This window comes from Colobus angolensis, unplaced genomic scaffold, assembly GCF_000951035.1.
Source record: "Colobus angolensis palliatus isolate OR3802 unplaced genomic scaffold, Cang.pa_1.0 Scaffold252, whole genome shotgun sequence".
Lineage (NCBI taxonomy): Eukaryota > Metazoa > Chordata > Mammalia > Primates > Cercopithecidae > Colobus > Colobus angolensis.
Genome location: NW_012115733.1, coordinates 1,363,856 through 1,382,687, shown reverse-complemented (window position 1 = coordinate 1,382,687; position 18,832 = coordinate 1,363,856). Strand labels below are relative to the sequence as shown.

At 45.5% G+C, this 18,832-nt stretch overlaps 1 protein-coding gene across 1 annotated transcript in view; it reads left to right on the top strand.

Moving 5' to 3' along the window:
* CCNB3 (cyclin B3) overlaps positions 1–18,069 on the top strand; it is an 85,519-nt gene extending 67,450 nt beyond the window's left edge. The window contains exons 9-13 of the mRNA XM_011946738.1: positions 5,685–5,822; positions 12,875–13,030; positions 13,829–13,978; positions 17,395–17,525; positions 17,761–18,069. Coding sequence (XP_011802128.1) covers positions 5,685–5,822; positions 12,875–13,030; positions 13,829–13,978; positions 17,395–17,525; positions 17,761–17,830 — 645 coding nt within the window. The 3' untranslated portion in view covers positions 17,831–18,069. The remainder of the gene's footprint in view (positions 1–5,684; positions 5,823–12,874; positions 13,031–13,828; positions 13,979–17,394; positions 17,526–17,760) is intronic.
* Positions 18,070–18,832: the final 763 nt, after the last annotated feature.

Here is an 18,832-nt window from a genome sequence, read left to right as displayed (position 1 = left end):
TATTCATACCTGCAAACCCAGCCTGTTTCTGCAACTTTCTCCTAATACCTTCCGTGCTTTGACTAACTAAGGCCGTATCAATCATGCACTGATTTTCAGGGCTATCTGAATCAAAAGGAGTGTACATACAGTAAGCCTCACACAGTTGTTCATAGAATTGCGCTGTACTCTCCTCTTTTCCTTGGATGACTCAGAGACCATATTTACATTTGTAGCCTTTTGAGCCTCTTTCTTTAGACCTTATATCAATGCCTCACGGTACTGTCTTAGCCTCTCCATGTCTGGCCCCTCGTTCAGGTCCCATTGGGGGTCTGTTCCTGGCAGCTGAATTCTTCTATATTCTTGGGGGTTTTGGTAATCGATTGGGATGTGCTCCTCTAGCCACTTAGTTGCCGCCTGGAGCATCCTTTGCCTTTCATCTGTATTAAAGAGGTACATGAGCAGCTGGTGGCAATCATCCCAAGAAGGATTATGAGTCTGTATAATAGTTTGGAGCAAGTCAATTAAAGTTTGAGGCTTTTTGGTGTAAGATAGAGTATTATTTTTCCAATTGAGGAGGTCAGCAGAGGTGAAAGGTTGATACACAAAGGCTGCCTTTTCACCATGTGTCCGTCCTCATCTACCCCAGTATATTGCTGTTCTCTCAGGGGCATTTGGATTTCAGTTTTGGGCCATAAGTGAGCTGCCAAAGGAGGAGTTTCTCCCACGGCTTCACTTCTTCTTTTGTCTACTCTGGGTGGTCTGGGAGTATGGATATCTTGTGGAGGTGGAGGTGCTGTGGGCTCAGGAGTGGGGAGCCCTTCCTCTCAATAAGGAGGAGGCACTGCTGATACCAATTCCTGCCATGATTCTTCTGGTGTTGGCTCAGACAGGACTTTTGGCGCCAACTTCCCTCGGTGGGTGGACTGACAACCTTCCTTAACTAACTGTCCCTTTGCTACTAGTACTGCTGCTCCCTGTCCTCTTAACCACTATGGGGGATCTAAAACTAGCTATAATCAAGACTCTATATACGGGAACTGATCTGGGTGCCCTGGCTTACAGGTTACCCTGTGCCATACCTTCGAGACAAAGGACCTGTCCAGGCTTCCTTCTGATGGCCAGCCCACCTCTAATGCTGGCCAGTCTATCTCACACAAAGTTCTAAGTTTTCCTGGTGTCATAGTAACTCCATAGTCTCCCTTAAATCCCTTTTTGAAATTTTTCAACATAGTTCCTAGTGGGATAGGCTTACTTTGTGCCTGAACCATGTTTCCTTGAGATAAAACACCACACTCACACCACATGCACACCACAAAACAACGAGTAAAGAGGGCACACACACACTTTTACAGTTTACACCAAACCAGAATCAAAACCAAAATCAGAGTATCAAGAAATCCAAGCCAGGTCAAAACCAAAACCAAAGTATCAAGCAATCCAAGTCAAGTCAAAAACAAAAATGAAAGTGCCAGTACAGACACGTCATGGGTGATTAGGCCATGCTTCCACTCAAATGGAGTGGCTAAGTTCCAAAGACCAGTCTTACCAAATTTCAGATTTCCAGACTCCAAGTGCCAGATCCTCCACAGGGGCCTGCCATGCACTGCTCTGGTGTGGCGTTCCACTGGGGCAATTGCCTACCCGGGAGCACTCTCAGGATCCACGTCACTCAAGCTGACTGGAGTCCCCCACAGGGATGTTCCACAGGGCAGGCCTAAGCCACCTAACGAGCTGCCTCGACCATCCATTAATCACCTCGCTTCCTGGTCAGGGAACCAAGAAATGTAGCAGGACGAGCCACACACAAGAACCCCTCAGACACCGAGTTGTGGAAGGGCTTTATTCAGCTGGGAGCGTTGGTGGACTCATGTCTCCAAAAACTGAGCTCCCTGAGTGAGCAATTCCTGTTCCTTTTAAGGCTTACAATTCTAAGGGGGTCCATGTGAGAGGGTCATGATAGATTGAGCAAGCAGTGGGTACGTGACTGGAGGCTGCATGCACCGGTAATCAGAATGGAACAGAACAGGACAAGGATTTTCACAGTGCTTTTCCATATGATGTCTGGTATCTATAGATAACATAACCGGCTAGGTCAGGGGTCAATTTTTAACTACCAGGCCTGAAATGCAATACCGGGCTGTCTGACTACTGATTTCACTTCTGTCTTTTCTTTAACTCCTACTTTTTCTTTGAGGCAGAAATTGGTCATAAGACAATATGAGGGGTGGTCTCTTCCCTTAACAATATAGCCAAGTTCTTTGCTAAAGCATATAACAAGGGTGACTTTTGCTGTAGTTCCTAATAAATTTCTCATTTCCATCTGAGGCCTCTTTAGCCTGGACTTCACTGTCCATGTCAGTATCAGCATTTAGGTCAGCATTTGGCCATTTAACCAGTCTCTAAGAAGTTTCAAACTTCCCCTCATCTTCCTCTCTTCTTCTGAGCCCTCCAAATGTTTCTATCCTCTGCCCATTTCCCAGTTCCAAATTTGCTTCCATATTTTCAGGTATCTTTATCGCAATGCCCCATTCTTTGGTACCCATTTTCTGTGTTAGGCAATTTTTGCACTGTTACAAAGAAATACCTGAGACTGGGTAATTTATTCTAAAAAGAGGTGTTAATCCAAAATATCTGAGACAGGTCTCAGTCAATTTAGAAAGTTTATTTTGCTTCCATGGCACAGCCTCAGGAGGTCCTGATGACATGTGCCCAAGGTAGTCAGGGCACAGCTTGGTTTTATACATTTTAGGGAGAAATGAGACATTAATCAATATATGTAAGATGTACACTGGTTCACTCTGGAAAGGTGGGACAACTCGAAGTGGGGAGGGGGCTTCCAGGTCATATGTAGATAAGAGACAAATGGTTTGCATTGTTTTGAGTTTCTGATTAGCCTTACCAAAGGAACCAATCAGATACTCATTTATCTCATTAAGCAGAGGGATGACTGAATAGAATAGAAGACAGACTTGCCTTAAGCAGTTCCCAGCTTGATTTTTCTCTTTAGCTTAGTGATTTTGGGGTCCCAAGATTTATTTTTCTTTTGCAGAGGCTTGGCTGTGCATGGTGGCTCATGCCTGTAATCCCAGCACTTTGGGAGGATTGCTTGAGGCCAGGAGTTTGAGATCAACCTGGGCAACGTAGTGAGACCCTGTCTCTCAAAAAAAAAAATAGAAGTTTAATTGATTCACAGATCTGTAGGGTGTATAAGCATGGCACTGCTATCTGCTTGGCTTCTGAGGAGCCCCCTTCAGGGAGCTTGTACTTTTGGCAGAAGGCAAAGCAGGAGCAGGCTGTCACATGGCAAAAGCAGGAGCAAGAGGGTGGGGTAAGGTGCCACACACTTTTAGACAGCCAGATCTCACAAGAACTCATTATTGCCAGAACAGCACCAAGCTGTGCAGGCTCCATTCCCATAACCCAAACACATCTCACCAGGCCCCACCTCCCACATTGGGGATTACAATTCAACATGAGATCTAGAGGGGACAACATCCAAACTATATCAGGCACCAATAGGAAACTAACATAGAACAGGTTTCTGAGTAGATCCAAGGCCGTATTCCAGAAACAATAAGAACTGTTTCTTGGTATTTCTGTTATTCAGAAATTTAATGTGTGTATTGCTGAACCATTATATTTGACCGTCTTCAGACAATCATTCATCCATGAAAATATATGTCAATTTCAAGTGCTTCTCATTGACTATTTTTTGGATCATCTAGGTACCAGTCATTAAGAGTAACCTATACAAGGGGAGGTCCAAGTAAGTGAAACTTACAGGGAGGGTAATGTCACTCAATATAAGGGAGAATTTTCTGTTAAAGCCATTCAAAAAGACATTGGGCTATATTTGGAGGTTTGTATGGCAGGATCTAAACAACTACTTGGTGGAGATGTTAAAGAGAATATTCATGCATTGGTTGAGTTGTTGGATGAGGACAGATTTTATTCTTGAATCCTAAGAACCCGAGGGGTTGTGAGGAAGAAGCATCACTGAAGATTGGGTGGGACTCTTGTGTATAGATGTGCAAATTATTCCTGTACAGGGTCTCTAGCCAAGACTGAAACCGCCAATAGACTCTAGCTCACACTTTGTTTGCCAAGCTGTGCATTCTGGCTATGGGGCTGCTGTGCCCTGAGGTAGCAGTAGCCTTTGGCTAATTCATATAAAGGTATTATCTACTTGATAAGATGTATGCTTGAAGGGCTGCATTCACCCAAAGAAGGCACTTTTTTTCTAGTTTGCAGAAAGGTACTGCACAGGCCAGCACAAACCATGGGACTAGGGCTATAGGAGATGGTTTCTTGGAGTTGGTGAAGGCAAAACAAGGATACATAAGAAAAGAAACTAGAAATCAATAGCAAGAGTAAGTTGGGAAACTGTACAAATACATGGACATTAAACAACATGCCCCTGAATGACAAATGAGTCAGTGAAATTAAGAAGGAAATCAAATTCTTGAAACAAATGAAAATAGAAATACAACATACCAAAACCTATGGGATAAAACAAAAGTGGTACTAAGAGGAAAATTTATAGCAAAATTTTATTTAAAAAGTAGACAAATATCAGCCGGGCGTGGTGGCTCACACCTGTAATCCCAGCACTTTGGGAGGCCAAGGCGGGCGGATCACGAGGTCAGGAGATCGAGACCATTCTGGCTAACACAGTGAAACCTCGTCTCTACTAAAAATACAAAAAATTAGCCAGGCGTGGTGGCAGTCACCTGTAGTCCCGGCTACTCAGAAGGCTGAGGCAGGAGAATGGCATGAACCCGGGAGGCGGAGCTTGCAGTGAGCTAATATCATGCCACTGCACTCCAGCCTGGGGGACAGAGCCAGACTCCATCTCAAAATAAATAAATAAATATTTAAAAATAAATAAATTTTTAAAAGTGGACAAATATCAAACAATCTAACAAGGCACCTTAAGGAACTGGAAAAGCAAGAACTGCTTTAACCCAAAATTAGAAGGAAAGAAAGAAAAAAGACCAGGGCAAGAGTAAATGAAATAGAGACTAAAAAAAAAAAAAAAAAAAAAATGCAAAAGATCAACAAAATAAAACGTTTTTTGAAAAGATAAATACAATTGACAAACCATAAGCTAAACTAAGACAAAAACGAGAGAGAAGCCAAATGAGTCAGAAAACGAAAAGAAGGGAAGGGGGTTATATTATTAATACTTTAATCCCAGTCTGACTTCTCCAGTCCCGTAGCTCATTTCTGAATTGTGCTACTCCCAATTGGTATATTCTAATAGCATATCTAGTTGGGAAGAGAAAGTAGTACATGAATAAACTAATAAATGAGTTTCCATATTTCAGAGCTAAATAAACATCTCCTTTGGGAGGTCACTGTACAAGTTGGCAGCAAATGGAGAAAGCAAGAATCTAAGTATCAGAGATTAAAGGGAGAGGATGTGTCCACTCAAGACTTTTATAGAGAAGGTAGAGCATTTCTCTCTGATTTGTAAGGCTGGTCAACTACCCAAATGTGTAAGGATAGATAATGCCAGTGTCCTCAGAGGCACAGGAGATATACACAGGAATCTAGCTAAAGCAGTTTCTGTATTCATAGCAGAGTCCCAGCTAGCCAGGACTGTTCTTGATGTTGCAGACAGTCCAGGTAGCTAGATCTGTCTGGAGGCGACTTTGGAGCTGGATAATATGCAGATCTGTGTCGTGTGTGTATTCCTCCAGGTGTCCTTTGAGATGACCCATGAGACCCTGTACTTGGCAGTGAAGCTGGTGGATCTCTACCTAATGAAGGCAGTATGCAAGAAGGATAAGTTACAACTCCTTGGTGCCGCTGCCTTTATGATTGCAGCAAAATTTGAGGTGAGCCTGAGTCCCTATGGCCTGGAGAACTAATCAAGTTTCCGTCCAACCCAGTGAATGAATATATATTCATATATATTCATTGTTATGTGCTGCATAACAATGTTTTGGTCAATGATGGACTGCTTATACTATAGTGGTCCTGTAAGAGTATAATGGAGCTGAAAAAGTCCTATCACCTAGTGACATCTTATCTTTTGTAACGTTGTAATGTAATGCATTACTCATATGGTGATGCTGGTATAAACAAACCTACTGCACTGCAAGTCATAAAAGTATAGCACATACAATTACATACAGTACATAATGCTTGATAATGATATAAACTGTTACTAGTTTATGTGTTCACTATACTTTTAATTGTTTTATTATTATTTTATTAGAGACAAGGTCTCCCTCTGTTGCCTAGGCCGGAGTGCAATGATGTAATCATAGCTCACCATAACCTCAAACTCCCGGGCTCAAGCAATCTTCCCACCACAGCCTCTCAAGTAGCTAGGACTATAGGCATGCACCACAGTGCCTGGCTAATTTTCAGAAAATTTTTTGTAGGGGTGGGGTCTCATTTTGCCCAGGCTGGTCTTGAACTCCTGGCCTCAAGCAATCCTCCTGCCTTGGCCTCCCAAAGCACTGGGATTACAAGTGTGAGTCACTGTGCCTGATCCGGTTTACAGTATACTATTACTTATTTAAAAAAAAAAAAAGTTAACTGTAAAATAGCCTCAGGCATGTCCTTAGGGAGGTTTTCCAGAAGAAGGCATTGTTGTAGGAGATGACAGCTCCATGCATATTATGACCCCTGAAGAGCTTCCAATGGGACAAGATGTGGAGGTGGAAGACAGTGATATTAATGATCTTGACCGTTTCTAGGCCTAGGCTAATGTGTGTGTTCGTGTCTTCATTTTTAATAAAAAAGTTTAAAAAGTAAAAAGTAAAGCTGGACATGGTATTTCAATGCCTGTAATCCCAGCACTTTGGGAGGCTAAGACAAGAGGACTGCTTGAGCCCAAGAATTTAAGACCGGCCTAGAGAACAAAGTGACACCCCATCTCTACAAAAAAATAAAAAAGATTAGCTGGATATTGTGGCACATACCTGTGGTCCCAGCTACATAGGAGGCTGAGGCAGGAGGATCCCTTAAGCCCAGGAGGTTGAGGCTGTAATGAGCTTTGTTCAAGCCACTGTATTCCAGTCTGGGTGAGAAAACGAGACCCTGTCTCAAAAAAAAAAAAAATTTTTTTTTTTAAAAAAAGAAGAAAGCTTATATAATAAGGATATAAAGAAAGCAAATATTTTTATACAGCTTTATACTGTGTTTGTGTTTTAAGCTGTTATTACAAAAGAGCCAAAGTTTTATAAAATAAAGTTACAGTAAGCTAAGGTTAATTTATTATTGAAGAAAAAATATTTTTTATAAATTTAGTGTAGCCTAATTGTACAGGTACAGTGTTTATAAAGTCCATGGCAGTGTACAGGAATGTCCCAGGCCTTGCCATTCACTCACCACTTACACACTGACTCACCCAGAGCAACTTCTACTCCCACAAGGTCCATTCATGGTTAGTGCCCAATACAGGTGTACTGTTTTTAAATGTTTTATGCTGTATTGTTACTGTACTTTTTCTATGTTTAGATAGGCTAAACAAATACCATTGTGTTATAATTGCCTACAGAATTCAGTAGAGTCACGTGTGTACAGGTGTGTAGCCTAGGGGCAACAGGCTATATACCATATAACCTGGGTGTGTAGGCTGCACCATCTAGGTTTTTGGAGGTACACTCTTATCTGTGATCTTCCCACAATGATGAAAATGATGCATTTCTCATAACATATCCCTCTTGTTAAGTGACACATAACTGTGTATACATACATTTATATGTACATATATACACATGTGTATACACTTGTGTATATGTGTACTGATGTGTGTGTATACAGTTACATACATACAAATTATTTTTTTCTGCCACATTTTTTGTCCCTCTTCCCAAAGCAGAGAAGCTGGTGTTGGTTGGCAATGGTGGTGTATTTGTTTCCTGGCATCAGCAAGGTTCTTCCATTTTCTATCTGAAGATGTATTATGTGGGCATCCACCTAATTAAATGGGCAGTTCTTTTTACAGCTTCCTTCTGGTCCATGATTCTCTGCCTCCACCATTTTCTTGTTCTACCAACTCCATCCCCATCTGGTGGAGTCTCAGTCTGCTTATATAACAAAGCATTGCCTAACCAGGGTGCTGGAGACATTTAAGAGAAAATGGCCTGGTGTTGATGGCAGTGAGTCTAAATGGTCCGGGTGAAATAGTAATTTGGGAAGTAGCAGTATAAAAGTGAGTAGCTGACCTTTTCTTCATGACCATTATCCATCTAACCTCTCTGATTCCCCTTCCCTAGGTGGTAACTGATCTTGTTCAACTTTCATTTTTCCTTCAGCTAGGCTAGTTGTAGGAAGCCTTAGGGTTTGGGAGCAGAGAAGTGGCAACTTTTACCAAGGATTTCAAAGAACTTTAGAACTGTGGGCTTGTTTCTGTGTTGGTTCACTCCCCAGCTCCTGCCTCCCTCTCCTCCCCAGGCACATACTGGCTCTTACCCCCTCCCTCCCTCCCTGCCTCATTCTCCCCCTCCTTAACTTGCTCCCTCCCTCCCCTCCTTCTTTCCCTGTCACCTGCCCTCCAGTGATTGTTTTCCTTCACTCACCACCCCACCCTCCTTCGTTGCCCCTTACTCACCTGCTCACTTGAGCCCTCCCTCCCTCACTCTATCCCTTCCTGCTATGCCAGCTTGCTTGCTCCCTCTTCCCTTCCTGCTGCTTTTCCTCCCTTGCTCACTCCTTCCCTTGTTTCCTCCCTCCCTCACTTACCTGCTGACTCCCTCTTTCTTTCCCTCTTGCTTCCTTTCCAGGCTCCCTCTCTCACTTGGTGGATAGATTCCTTTCTCCCTGGCTAGTCTACACCCTCCCTCCCTCCCTCCGTGGCCTGCTCTCTCCTTTCCTCTCTTTCCCTTGCTCCCTCACCTGCTCTCTCCCTTCCTCACCTGCTTTCTTCCCTCCCAGGCTCCCTCTTTTTCTTCCTTGCCCACTCTCTCCCTTCCTCTTTTACTCCCTGTCCTGTTTTTTCCCTCCCTCCTTCTCTTACCTATTTCTTCCCTCCCTCTCTCCTTCCCTCGCTTGCTTTCCCTCCCTCCCTTGCTCCCTCTCTTCCCTCCCTTCCTCCGAATTTCACAGGACCCCTCTTCTCCTCCCCTTCTATTCCTTTCCCCCTTCCTCCTTCCCTCCCTCCTTTGCTCTCTCCCTCTTTCCCTATGTGGCTTGCTCACTCTCTGCTTCTTTCCCTCTCTTTTCCTTTCCCTGGCTTGCTTTCTCCCTAGCACACTCCCTTTCTCTCTTGCTAGCTCCATCTCTTCCTCCCTCTCCCACAGGACCTCTCCCTCCCTCCCTCCTCCTTCCCTCTTTCCCTTTCTCCCTCCTTCCTTCCTCTCCCTCCCTTCTTTCTCTCACCCTCCCTCCCTATCTTCTTCCTTGTACCCTCCCTTTCACCCTCCATTCTCCTATTCTCCCTTTCATCTTCCTTTTTGCTTCCCTCCCTCCCTCCTTCCTTCTTCCCTCCCTCCTTGCCTCCTTCCTTCTCTCCTTCCTCTTTCTCTCTCTGTCCCTCATTCCTCCTACCCTTCTTCCCTCATTTCTTCTTCCCTCTCTTCCTTCTTTCTTTCTCCCTTCTTCCTCCATCCTTCCTTCCCTTTCTCCTTCCCTCCCTCCCTCCTTGCTTATCTCCCTTCTTCCTCCTACTCTCCCTTTCTCCCTCCTTCCTCCTACCCTCCCTCTGCACCCTCCTTCCTCCTTCCCCCTCCCTTTTTCTACCTTCCTTCTCTCCCTTCTTCCTTTCTCCGTTTCCTCCTTCCCTCCCTCCCTTTTTTCTCCTTCCCTTTCTCCCTCCCTTTTTCCTCCCACACTTCCTCCCTCCCACCTTCCTCCTACTTTCTTCTACTCTCCTTCCTCATACCCTCCTTTCCTCCCTCCTTTTTTCCTCCTTCCTTCCCTTACTCCTTCCTTCCTCCCCTTCTCCTTCCTTCCCTCCTTTTCTCCTTCCTTTGTTCCCTCTTTCTCTCCTTCCTCCTACCCTTTTTCTCCTGCCTTCCTCCTACCCTCTCTCCCACTCTCCTCCTGTCTATCCTTCCTTCGGCCCTCCCTCCTTCCTCCTCCCTTCCTTCCTCCCCTCCTTCCTCCTACACTCCTTTAGTCCCCAATTCCTCCTACCCTCTCTTCCTCCCTCCTTTTCCCTCCCTACTCTTTTCCTCCCTTCCTCCCTCCTCTTTTCCTCCCATTCTCCTTCTTCATCCTATCCTCCTTCCTTCCTCCTACCCTCTTTCCTTCTGCACTCCCCTTTCTCTCCCTCCCTGCCTCCCTCCCTTCCTCCCTTCTTTCTCTTTTTCTCCCTTCCTCCTTCCTGTCCTCCCTCCTTTCTTCTTCCTTCTCTTCCTTTCTTTATCCCTCCCTGCCTCCATCCTTCCTCCTACCCTCTCCCCCTCCCTTCTTTCTCCTTCCCTTTCTTTCTCCCTCATTCCTCCTACCCTCCCTTCCTCCTACCCTCCCTTCTACCCTATTTCCTTCCTTCCCTCCCTCCTTTCTGTTTGTCTCCCTCTGTCCCTTCTTCCTCCTACCCTCCCTCAGTCCCTCCTCCCTTCTTCCCTCCTTCCTCCTCCTCTCCCTCCCTCCTTTCTTCCAGCCTCTTTCCTTATACCCTCCTTCCTTCTGTTCCTCTTTTCTTCTTCCCAACCTCCATTCCTCCTTCCTCTTACCCTCCTTCCTCTTACCCTCCCTCCTTCTCTCTTTTCTCCTTCCCTCTTTTCTCCTTCCCTCTCTCCCTCCTTTCCTCCCTTCCTCCCTCTTTCCTCCTCCTTTCCTCCCTCCTTCCTCCTACTTCCCTCCCTCCCTCCTTCTTCCTCTTCCTCTTCTTCCTCCCTCCTTCCTTCTTCCTCCTCTTCTCCCTCCCTCCCTTCCTCCTCCTCTTCTCCCTCCCTCCCTCCTTCCTCCTCCCTCCTCCTCTTTTCCCTCCTCCTCTTTTCCCTCCTCCTCCTCCTCTCCCTCCCTTCCCTTCTCCCCTTCTCCCTCCCTCCTTCCTCCTCCTCCTCTTCTCACTCCCTCTTCCTCTTCTCCCTCCCTCCTCCTCCTCCCCTCCCTTCCTCCCTATTTTCCACTTCCCTCCCTCTGTTTCTCCTTCCTTCTACCCTCCCTCTCTCCCTCCTTGCTCCTTTCCTCCTTCCTCCTTCTTCCTTCCCCTTTTCCTCCTACCCTCCCTCCTTTCTCCTTCCCTCCCTCCCTCTCGTTTTCCTTCTGCCCTTCTTCCCTCCCTCCCTCCCTCCCTGCTTTCTTCTTGCTTCCCTTCCTTTCTCCTTCCTCCTGCCCTCTCTTTCTCCCTTCTTTTTTCCCTCCTTCCCTCCCTCCTTTATTCTCTCCCTGCTTTCTCCTTCTTTCCCTCCTTCCTTCCCCTCCTCCCTTGTTCCTCAGTCCCTCCCTTCCTTTCTTTTCCTTCTTCCCTCCCTTCTTCCCTCCTTTTTTCCCTCCCTTCTTTTTTCTCCTTCCCTTACTCCATTTTCCCTTTGTTCTCCCTCTCTACTTCCTTCTTCCCTCCCTCTTTCCTACCTTCCCTCTTTCCTTCCTCCTTTCTTCCTTCTTTCCTCAGTTGATCTTTTCTTTCCTCTGTTACTCAATCTTTTTCTTTTTCTTTTTCTCTTTCTCGGTGGCTTTTCTCACTCAGTTCTTGCCCCTCCCTCCCCACCCTGTGTCCACCTCCCCTCCTCTTTCCTTACCTCTCTTGTTCCCTCCCTTTGTTTCCTGCTTTCTCCCTGGCTGGCTCTCTCTGTGTCTTGGAGAGCTGTGCTGTGCCTTAGCTTCAGTGGTGTTAAGAACACTGCGGGTGGTCCCTGGCTGACAGAAAGGGGAAGGGAGGGTAGAAGTGAAAGAGAGGGAGGGAGGGAGTGGTGGGCACTTCTTAGCAAATCCTGGGAGTTGGAGCACCCCTCCTCTGTTGGCCAGGACAGAGGGCCCCTACCAAGTCCTATGGAGGAGGGGTGTCTTCCTCTCACAGGATTAAGAAGTACAGAAAGCCTTTTGTTTAGGGGAGGTGTGGAGATGGCATGAGGAGAGAAAGGAGACAGTAGCCGTTGCACAGAGCAGTGGAAGAGAGAGGTTCTTGCCCTGGTGTTGCCACTAGCTTGCTGTGTGAACCTGAGCACATCACTTTTCTCTGAGCCTAGGTTTCCTTGTCTGCCAAACCAAAGGGTTGGTCCTGTCTGTGATCCAAAAATAGGGAAAAGGTAGGGGAAGAAGGCTGTGGTGGGCAGTAAGCTGCAGGTAGGGAGAAGAATTAGGGGCCTTCCTGTGTCCTCATTGTTTCTCCAAACCCATGTTTGACCTCCAGAGGGCAGAGCACTGGAAGGTGCTCCCGGGACAGAGGTTCTTCTCACCCTCAGCCTGGCCTAGCCCTCCCTTGTCTGACCTCTGGGTGCCTCCGCACACTCTGCCCACCGCAGACCTTTGTCTCTGCTTATGTTTCCTCTGTGCCCGTCTGCCTCTCCCCCTCTCTCACTGCCAGATACCCTGTATTGCCCTCTTCAAGCATCCTTACTCATTCCTTACACTAGGACACAAAATACAGACGTATTTTCTATCTCTAGCTCCCCTTTCTGTGGCTTCCTTCTGTCCCTCCCTCCAGAGCAGGCCTTAGATTTCCCATTCGTGGTTCTCAGAGGGCAGATTGCTACTCCTAAATCCTGTGCCCCATTATGTTGCTTCTGGCACTGTAAGAATTCACCCCCAGGAGGTCCTATCCTCTATCTGGTGGTGGTGGTACAGTTTTGGGGCAGGCCTCTTCTGTCCTTTCTTTGGTTTACTTTTTCTGATGAGCCACTCACATCAACCAGAAGCTGAGTCTCAGAGCTACCCTGAAGATTTATGCCAGGAAATCCTTCACCCTTCTTCCCGCTGGCTTTTACCTCTAAGCAGAAAGGATGGGGCTGTCTGCCTGGTTGTCACCTCCTCTCCTCTCCACCCATAGGAGCACAACCCACCTTGTGTGGATGACTTTGTGTACATCTGTGATGATAATTATCAGCGATATGAGATGCTCAACATGGAAGTCAACATCCTGAACGTCCTGAAATTTGACATTAGCATTCCGGTCGCCTATCATTTTCTGCGCAGATATGCTAGGGTAAGAGAGAAGAGACACATCTTCATTCTCCCACTGCTGAGTTAGTCTCCTTTACACCCAGAGTAGCTGCCTGAGTGGTAGGAAAGGGAAAAGGGACAACAGGCAGCAGGGAGCATTCTCCTTCCATCCAACCTCCTAGGTTAAAGCTTGGCAATCTTTGTGAAACAATGGGAGGTGGGTGGGGGTGAGTTGCAGATTTCCACAGTGTGTCTATAAGGTTTTGAGGCGAAACGTTTCTTTGATCAGGGAGGGACACGTGGAAAGCTTTGTGGGGGGATGCTGGCAATATTCTCATTCTTTGCCTGAGTATTGGTTACAAGGGAGGTCACTTTATAATTCATTGTATTGTGCAAATGTGTGTGATGTACTTTTCTTTTTGTGTGTGTGATAGGTTGTAATTTTTAAAAAATAAGTTTAAACAAGAAAAGGGAAAAGGTTGCTTTGAAGTATGGAACACCTTCTAGGGAGGACCAGGAACAGAGTCACGGTGGGAGGAACTTTGGCTCTTTAAAGAATGACCCATATAGCAAGGGGGGATGTGGGCCAGTACCATACATACAGTTGATAATTTGATTAAAATCCTAAAGGTGGCAAATCCCACTAACTGTTTCAGAATCCCCCCTAAAAAGTCTGTTTTTGTGGGTAGGGAAGATGAGGTGAATTATGGTTGCAGGAGAAAGGCACATTACTCAAACAGAGGGCCACTGAGGCTCGGGATGATGTAACTGGAGAGGGAGTCCTCTGCTTGGTGCTGGCTTTCTAAATTGATTTCTGAGCCAGTCTTCTCATTGCCTTTAGTGTATCCACACCAACATGAAGACATTGACCTTGTCCCGCTACATCTGTGAGATGACCCTGCAGGAATACAACTATGTCCAGGAGAAGGCTTCCAAGCTAGCTGCTGCCTCCTTACTACTGGCCCTCTACATGAAGAAGCTCGAATACTGGGTAAACACTTGCGAAATAGGGGTGTGGGGGCAGAGATTTAAAAAAAGCACAAGGTCAGCTCGGGGGAAGGTGTAAATTAGGGCCATGGGAAACTCTTGGGGACACAACTGACACATACAATTATGAACTCTAACACCTGGACAATGGGACAAGGGCTTCTATAGCAATAGTTTTGAATTATGTCATTTTTCATAATCAAAGTACCCTTTGTTCCAAAGAAAGCTCACCTGAAAGCCAAATATTACATACCAGATTACTGTGAAGGTATTCTGGTTGTCGTAGGGAGTAGTGTGACCCTACTTCTTATCCCCAGCCCTGTTCCCTTCTTGTCTCTTGCAATCCCCTCAGCAAGGCTGGCCCCTGAGGGAGCTTGTTGGAACAGGGTTTGAAAACCACTGAGCCAGAGAAGAGTAGTGAAAGCAACCGTCTATGTCTATAAAAGTGGCACTCGGGCATGACTATAGTGTTCTTCTCTGAAGAAGGCCCTCACAAAGCCTCCTGCTCCAATACAAATAAAACTCATATTTGATGCTTTCTCAATTATATGAAAAGTTGGGGGTAAAATCAACTTTAGTGAATTTTGCATTCTTACTGATGATATGTATAATATGTAATCCAAGTAGCAGGAGTATGCTCACAAATGCAGCCCCTCTGCTCAACCACTTCTGAGCTCCTCCTACCTAAAAATCCTGGAGCCACTGAGGGAAGAACCTCTGTGTGCTGAGAAAGAACCACATAAAGTACTTATGTGAACTTGGACAAGCCATATTAGAATTTCTTGAAACAGAGAAAGCATTCAATAGATGATAGTGATGATGAAAAAGAATAAATAATAATCATGACTGGCATTTATTGAGTGCTTAGACAGTGATCTAAGCACTTTGCATATTAACTCATTTAATCTCCACAACAACCCCACACGGTAGTGCCGTTATCCCTGTTTTGCAGATAAGAAATAACTCCCATATGTACACAGCTGATGAGAGGTGGAGCTAGGCTTTGGAAACTAGGAGTGGTGTTCACAATCTAAACCAACTGTGTAATCAGAATGGGCATGGCCACAGCTCTGGAGCTAAGGGCCTGGAGGCCCCATGCTGAACCAGGCTTTGACCTTTGGATCCCATGGAAATCCAGTGGGCCAAGAGGGGGACAGCTGATGGGTCCAGGGCAGCAAACTGTGTGCCAACTAAGATAGAAATATTTCAGTGTTTTCACACTTGGTGACTAAACCAGGGCTTATCAGCTAAATGTCATCCCGAATCTGAACTCGGGTAGTCTGACTCCACAATCCTCTATGTTAGTATACTGCCTCTCCTATAGATAAGGAAGGCTTCACAGAAGAGGTGACTTTTGAGCTGGGTCTTGAAAGGTGTGTAGGAACTTGTGAGAGGAGACATTCTGGGTAGAGGGAGTAATAATTAAAAAGACACGAAGGCATTAAGGAGGAAGTATGTTGTGTTTAGGGCAAAATAAGACATCCCCTGTGGATACAGCAGAGAGTGTTGTAAAAGGAGAGGTGCTAATGATGTTAATAGTGACAGATGAGACCAGAATGGTAGATCATGGTCAGATTGTGAAAGAAAGGCCTTGAAGGCTACACTAAGGCATTGAAGGTTTTTTAGGCAGGGAGGTGACCTGCTCCTGTTTGTGTGTTTTAGAAACAGTAGTGGTGTAGCAAAATAGAAGGTAGAGTAGATGAGAGAGAACACCAGTGAGCAGGCTATTACAACATAGTCAAGGTGAAGCATTTGAGAGTCTGAACTGACACAGTGGCACTGGGGCCTTTTAATCTTATTTAACACATCCAGTCTACTCCATTACCCCCTTGTGTTACTCCCCTACTCAGCACGCCAATGACTGCCCTTTGCCTGTGGTGGTGGTAGTTTCCAAACAGTATTTGGGGGAGTCCTGGGTTTCCTGCAGAAGGGTCTCAGGTACCATGTGAAAGATAAAGGGATCCAAATTCGTGGGCTTCTTAGCTCCCACCCTCACTTCCAGGTAAGCTATTTGGGCTTCCAGGTAAGATACTTGAAAAAGAGGAGTTCAAGGAAAATAAGACATTTTGAGGAAACTACCAAATCCTCTTCCTTTCTCTGTCTGTTGAGCTCCCCACTTCACCAACCATTGTGAACATGCTCTCCTCTGTGAAGCTTTCTGTGACTCTCCCCACAGAGTTTGTGGGTCCTGCTGCTGTGTTCCTCCAGTGTCCTATGCTCACTTCCATTCTAGCACTTACCACATTTTTAACTCCCTGTTTGCACATCTGTCTCCTCTACTAGACTACAAACTCCTCAAGGGCAGGTACCTCGTTCATTTTTGTGTTCCCAGGATCCTACGTATAGGGCTTGGTAATCCTAGTTAGCATTGTTTGGGCACTTACTATATGCCAGACTCTGTTCTATGTATGATACACACACACACACACACACACACACACACACACACACACACACATTTAACCCTATGATGAAATTACTGTAATAATCCCCATTTGGCAGATTGGGAAACTGAGGCCCCAAGAGGTTAATTAACTGGCTCCAGGCCAAGCTGTTAGGGGAACTGAAATTTGACCTGAAGCATTTTGCCTCCAGGACCTCTGCTCTTAAACACTGCTATACCGCTTCTGTCACATAATAGGCATTCTTAGCTGAGTGAGAAAATGAACCTGTGCCATGATAGCTGTTACAGTCGGAGAGGAGGATCAGCCTTAAGTTCACGTTGGCAGTTGAGTTGGCACCTAAACTTTGTTCTAGGGTTTACCTGGCCATTAGCTCTGGACCTGAGAGTGAGTAAATTACAAAATCAGTCCTGTTCCTTAGGACTGGTGGATTTCTGCTTACATGAACATCCGTGACCAGGGCTAATATCTTTTTTGTTGTTGTTGTTAAGAGATAGGGTCTTGCTCTGTTACCAAGGCTGGAGTGCAGTGGTGCGATCATAGCTCACTGCAGCCTCGAACTCCTGGGCTCGAGCGATCCTCCTGCCTCAGCCTCCCAAGTAGCTGGGACTACAGGTCCACACCACCATGCCCAGATAATTCTTAAATTTTTTTATAGAGATAGGGTCTTGCTGTGTTGCCCAGGCTGGTCTTGAATTCCTGGGGTCAAGCAGTCCTCCTGCCTCGGGCTCCTGATGTGCTGAGATTACAGGCATGATCCCTACCACACCTGGCCAAGAGCTAATATCTAACTGGTACGTATGGATATAGCCATCCCAGTAGTTTGTGGCTGGAACCTATTCTTCTGTATAGCATAGTATAATTATTGATCAGCATCCATACTATGTGAGTCTTTGAAATGTTTTGAATGTCATCTCTGTTTAAACCATGTGTGGGAAGCTTAGACTTGGGATAGCAGAGATGGAGGGAGGATTGTGCTTCCTATAGTAGAAATCACTATTCATGCTGCTTCTTCCAGGTTCCCTTCCTGGAGTATTACAGTGGCTACAGTATCTCTGAGCTTCACCCCTTGGTCAGACAGCTGAACAAACTGCTGACTTTCAGTTCTTACGATAGTCTCAAGACTGTGTATTACAAGTATTCTCACCCGTAAGTACCAAGCCCCGGATGAGGTTGGGTTTGTGTTCATTTATGGGGAAGCTTTAAAATACTAGACCCAGACTAGCCTCACTTAAGAGAAAAAGATTCAGGCACTTTTCACCTTCCTTTCTACTCTAGGGTTAAAGCAAGATAGGGAACTAAGGGCCATATGTCCCACTTGTTCCATGGAGCCTGATTGTATTTGCCCTATTCTATACTGAGGAGACCCCTCTTCCTTTTGCAGGGTCTTCTTTGAAGTTACCAAAATCCCCACCTTGGATGTGTTGAAGCTGGAGGAGATTTTGAACTACTGATTGTGAAGCCAAGGGCCTGGTACTCTAGCAGCAGCCACAGGACTAGGCATGCATGTTAATAGGGTGTATTTATTCTGTGTTTGAATTTGTCTTTTGATTGCTTTTATTCATTTTTCCTCTCTTTGTCTTTTCCCAAACTGATAATGTTATAAATATTTATGTTGTTTGTGTTTATGAAAGAAAAAAAATGGTCATATTTGACTACAAATTTAATAAAAAATTAATGGGTATTGTTAAAATGGCTCATCTCCCCTCTTATTGTTCAGGAATCCCACGCACAGCTGAATAATTTTTGTTTTCTTCCTAGTCAAGGCTGGGCCCCAGGGCCTAGGTTACCCAATTCCCTCCTCTGTTTAGAAGCCTTCTCCTCATGGGAAGAGGAATTGAGCTAACTGTGAACTGATGGATGGGGCTACAGAAGGAGGGGCCCAGTCCAAGGAGAAAGCTCCTTACCTGACAGGCAGGCCTCTCTGTTCAGAGCTGGGCAGCTGGCAGTGTAGGCTAATACCCTGTGGTTTCAATCTCAGGTATTTTGCTTTCTTTGCTTCTTCCTAGATGATGAAAAGTTGGGGATCAGGATTTTAATCCAAATGTAGCCTTGCTTTCAGTTTGGCAGCTTTTTAGAGTCCAAATTTGAAAATACTCTTGGAGTGGTATGTGCTGAAATCATTTTTGGCCCTTGTCTTCTGCCAAGAGAAGAAATTCCTACCTGTGAAATTGGCAAGGTGTCCCAAGCATCAACGACTTACCCAATCTTTAACTCATATAGCATTAAGGTGTTCTGCTTTCTTTTTCACTGTGCCCTACCTTTGGGGTAATGTGATAAGTTATTTAGTGGTGATTCCTGAGATTTTGGTGCACCTGTTACCCAAGCAGTATACACTGTACCCTATATGGGTAGTCTTTTATCCCTCACCCACTCCCACTCTTCCCCACAACTCCCCAAAGTCCATTATCTCATTTTTATGCCTTTGCATCCTAATAGCTTAGCTCCCACTTGTA